General features: G+C 31.3%; 1 protein-coding gene across 1 annotated transcript; it reads right to left on the reverse strand.

Annotated features, from left to right (window-relative positions):
* Window positions 1–1,856: 1,856 nt before the first annotated feature.
* LOC110739928 lies at window positions 1,857–3,550 on the reverse strand. Its single transcript, XM_021920407.1, has 3 exons — window positions 3,229–3,550; window positions 2,795–2,818; window positions 1,857–2,496 (listed from the first exon to the last, which is right to left on the reverse strand). Exons 1-3 carry the CDS (start codon window positions 3,440–3,442, stop codon window positions 2,195–2,197), a joined length of 540 nt encoding a protein of 179 aa, XP_021776099.1. The 5' UTR covers window positions 3,443–3,550; the 3' UTR covers window positions 1,857–2,194.
* Window positions 3,551–4,252: the final 702 nt, after the last annotated feature.

The following is a 4,252-nucleotide window of genomic DNA, read 5'->3' on the forward strand; positions in this document are numbered from 1 at the left end:
GAGTTTATGGTGCAGCAGGCTACACGTGCGGCCTGCTGCCAACTCAAAAAAAATAACGAAGTCTGACACGCATAAAGGAGTCTGACACTCACGCGCAATTTCAAGTAACCCCTAATCTCAAATAACCCCTAATTTCAAGTAACCCATAATTTCAAGTAGTAACCCATAATTTCAAGTAGTAACCCTTAATTTCAAGTAACCCATATTATAAGTAACCCCTAATTTCAAGCAATCCATTTCATAACATACCCAAAATAAAAGACAAAAACAAGTAACCCATATTATAAGTAACCTGAAATTTCAAGTAACCCATTTTATAACATGCCCAAAACAGAAGACAAAAACAAATAACCCATATTATAAGTAACCCCTAATTTCAAGTAACTCAAATTATAAATTTTCCCTAATTTCAAGTAAGCAATACTATCAGTAACCCCTCAACAGTTAACCCGTGTTATAAGTAACCCCTAATTTTAAGTACCCATTTATAGATAATTTAGAAAATGAAACAAAATGACATAATAACAAAACCGATTCAAAATTTAAGTCAAAATTCACAAAACAAATACAAAAGAAACTAAAAATTAAACAAATACAAAAGAAATTCGAAACTAATTCAACCTAACACTTGCAAAAACAATTACTTACCAAAAAAAAAAAAAAAAACAATTGCAAAAACAAAATTAACCTTGACATAATACAAATAACTCATCAGAGCCATAACTACATAAAAGTAAGCATATGCAACACAGCAACAAAACAAAAACAAGATAGCTCACAACAGGATGACCTCGTCTTCCATTTCTTCTTCCCTCCTGGCCTCACTGCTTCCTACACCAAGGAACAAGCTTACGCCATTGCCATGAGAATGGCGAGTAATCTGGTTGCTGCTGCTGCTCTTGAGCCACTGCTGGGCTTCACTACTAATACTTACCATCCTACTTTCAATTAACCCTGCTTTTATAACATACTCCTTTTCTTTACTGTTTTCGGTAGTAGCAGGCTCCATGATTTGCAATTTTCAAGCTCTAAGCAAACTTGGAAGCCCATTTTGGTCACAAACAATTATTTTCCTAGATGTTTTTATCATCTAGTAATGTAATATAATTTCCTTTTCTTGTTTAAAAAAAATACAGAACAAAACAAAATTTAACATAAAAGAACTAAAAATGAAGCATATGCAACCAAATAAAAAAAACGAAATTCGGGTCGAAACACTTGCAAAAACAACAATAATGTAAAAAATAGGGAAAAATGCATATGATCTTCAAAATTCTTAAAAATGTAAAAAATAGGGTTTGAAGGTCCATCAATTGTTTTACAAGTAGACGATCTTTTCTTTCCCTTGAAATTTATGATCTTCAATTTCACCATTTTCAACAATTGCAAGAACAATGTAGAGAATTTAGAGGAGAGAGAATAAAAGAAAATTACAGGAGAAGATAAAATTAAAGCAAATTGCAGGAGGAGAGAGAACAAAGAGAGAAAAATTAAAGAAAACGGTCGAAATTCTAAAAAAACCGGGATATCTAATTAGGTCCATTATTTTTATTTGGGGTCCGTAATTTATGGGGCTTGAATGGTCATGGGACTTATCATGTGGCCAGCCACATACAAAAAATTGTGTCAAAATTTTAGTTTCATATGTAAAGTTATTATTATTTTATAATTTCTCGAAAAATATTTATTTTATGTTGGATTAAAATTTTCAAAATTGTATTTGCAAATTGCAATGTAGATATTATAAGACTAAGTGTGTCCATTAATATGGTAGTATTATTTCAAATGACCACTATAAAAACATCCGAGTTGTTAGGAATAGAATTACTCCATAGTAAAAAAAAATATATATATAATTTTTTTTTTTTTTTTTTTTTTTATCTCATTTCCCTCACTCCTCTACCTTAGAAGAGAAAAATAGTTTATTTTACTTTATGACCAAACATTAAATAATGAAACTTATAATTAAAGAAAGTTAAGCAAGTATCCTTTGATAAAAGCTAATACTATATGTCTAATATTGTCTATATATAATACTCTCGGTTTGCCAAATTTAGTTTGGTTTACAAAAGCCTTGATGGCTTATGATGTACTGTACATGGTATTATAGTATATGAGATGATAAAGCTTTATTTGTTGAGCTGAGGTAGTTAAACATATAATTGTATTTGATCAGGAAAAGTAAATAGTAAAGTTATTCTCCTTGCCACCCCATTTTATGAGCTCGTTGTTGCCACAAGAGTGCAAGTTTCATCTCTCGAAGTATGAGTGCCTCGGCATTTTCTCGAGCTTCTTCGCAAGTTTCGATAGCAATAGTGCATTTTTCAGCTTCACGTTGATATTGAGAAGCCACTCTTCGTGCCTCTCGGTATGTTGCATTCATATGACGAATATGCTCTTGCGCAACAACTTCTTGCAGCTTCAGCTCCTCCATTAGAAGCTCTGCATACTGCTTTTCCATCTCTTGTTGGAGCTCCGGATCACTTTTACCACAATCTACTCATTATCACCACACATATATATATACTCATCATTTTTTGTATAAACTAAAGTAAGTATGTAATACAGAGTATATATAAAAGAACTTCTCCATAATATATATGTAAGACACATTACTAGTGATTTTTTAATCGGTAATATAATGTGAGAATTGAAAGTATGTACTAAATCAATCTAAATGATTAGTTACAATATTTATATATATCAAGGAAGTCAAGACTAATCGACAAAATTTAAGAATAAATATTGGATTTTTTTTTTTTTAAGAAGAAGAATAATGAAGAGGTTGTATTACCTTCGGTTGAAAGATTGGCCAGACCTACACGTTAAACCAAAAAAACAGTATGAAGGTTAATTGCTTATATTAAAGATCAAAATGAATAATGTGCCATATCTTTAATGATCTCGTCATACCCTTATAAGTTAGGTTGAGTTGAGATAGTATAACACCCAATTCATTATTCATACAAGAAATACAATCTCAACATTAAACAGTATAATACCCAATGTCCCAATTCATTATTCATACAAGAAATACAATCTCAACATAATTATAAAGATAAAAAATAAATAAGAAGAAAAAATAACATTGTTAATTTGGCAAAACATTATTTACTAATGTATGTTAAATAATCTAGAATGTATAAAAACAAGAAGATTAGATCTAGAAAAAAGTGGTGATGAGTATAATAAAGAGAATAAGGCTAAGAGAAAGAGAGAATATAATACCAGGAACAATTTTAAGAATGGATAAAGGAGGTGGACAGTCACAGATACAAGGAGGACAATTAGAGGATGTATGATGTCCCAATTTGGTACCCTTGTTTACCTTCCAGTATAAAGCTGGACCAAATATTGAAACTGTTAATGCAATTCCAATTCCCATTAAACAACTTCTTACACAATAATAATTTCCCGACTGTCGTGAACCACTTGACATCATACCTATACTATTCTTTTCTTTCTTTGCCAAATCTTACAACACTTTCACTTTTTCTCTTCTACCTTGCTTGCCCACTTTTGAGATTACTTTAATCTTCAAATGCAAGGGTTTTCATTTCACATCTTGGCTATTTGCATTTTTAAAAAAAAAAAATTAAATTAATTACTGTAATTTAATTTTGTAATTGTCAAATTTAGTTAGTAATTACCTAAAGTTCAGGAAACAAAGTGACACGAAGCGAAGGTGGTTATAATAATATACTTCGTATCAATTTCTACTCCCACTTGTACCCTCTACATCTCAAACTCTTGCATTTTACTTATTACTGCATCTTCTATCCTTGTTCAAATTACTCTTACGCTTTGTTTGGATAACAAATAGGGAAGGAAAGAAAGGGGAGGGAAGGGGAAAGAAAGGGAGGGGAGAGGTGAATTTCAATTTCCCTCCAAATCTCTCCAATTTTAGAGGGATTATGTTTATTAAAGGGAGAGGGAAAATGGATTCCTCCCTCTCCTTTCCCTTCCTTCCCCCAATCCTTTATCCAAATAAGAGAGTTTGACCTCCTCCCTTTCTCTTCCCTTCTTTTCCTTCCATTTTCTTCTATCCAAATAAACTGTTAATCTCTGCAAAATCATATTATAATTTTGAAAAAATCATGCTTATTTACATTCATGATAATATCTATTCATTTAATTCAATTGAGCATACTTACCCAACTAGAAGAGTTGGGTAGCTGGCCATTACAATTCTAGAATCATGATTCAATTGAGCCTACTTTTGTTAAATTAAACAATCAATACACTTAGAATC

This window comes from Chenopodium quinoa, unplaced genomic scaffold (assembly GCF_001683475.1).
Source record: "Chenopodium quinoa cultivar QQ74 unplaced genomic scaffold, ASM168347v1, whole genome shotgun sequence".
NCBI classification, from domain to species: domain Eukaryota; kingdom Viridiplantae; phylum Streptophyta; class Magnoliopsida; order Caryophyllales; family Amaranthaceae; genus Chenopodium; species Chenopodium quinoa.

Coding starts and splice junctions, on each gene's coding strand:
- LOC110739928 (XM_021920407.1), bottom strand. CDS start 3,442: ATGATGTCAAGTGGTTCACGACAGTCGGGAAATTATTATTGTGTAAGA. Junction 2,819..3,228: donor CATTCTTAAAATTGTTCCTG/GTATTATATTCT, acceptor TTTAACGTGTAG/GTCTGGCCAATCTTTCAACC. Junction 2,497..2,794: donor GGCCAATCTTTCAACCGAAG/GTAATACAACCT, acceptor GATAATGAGTAG/ATTGTGGTAAAAGTGATCCG.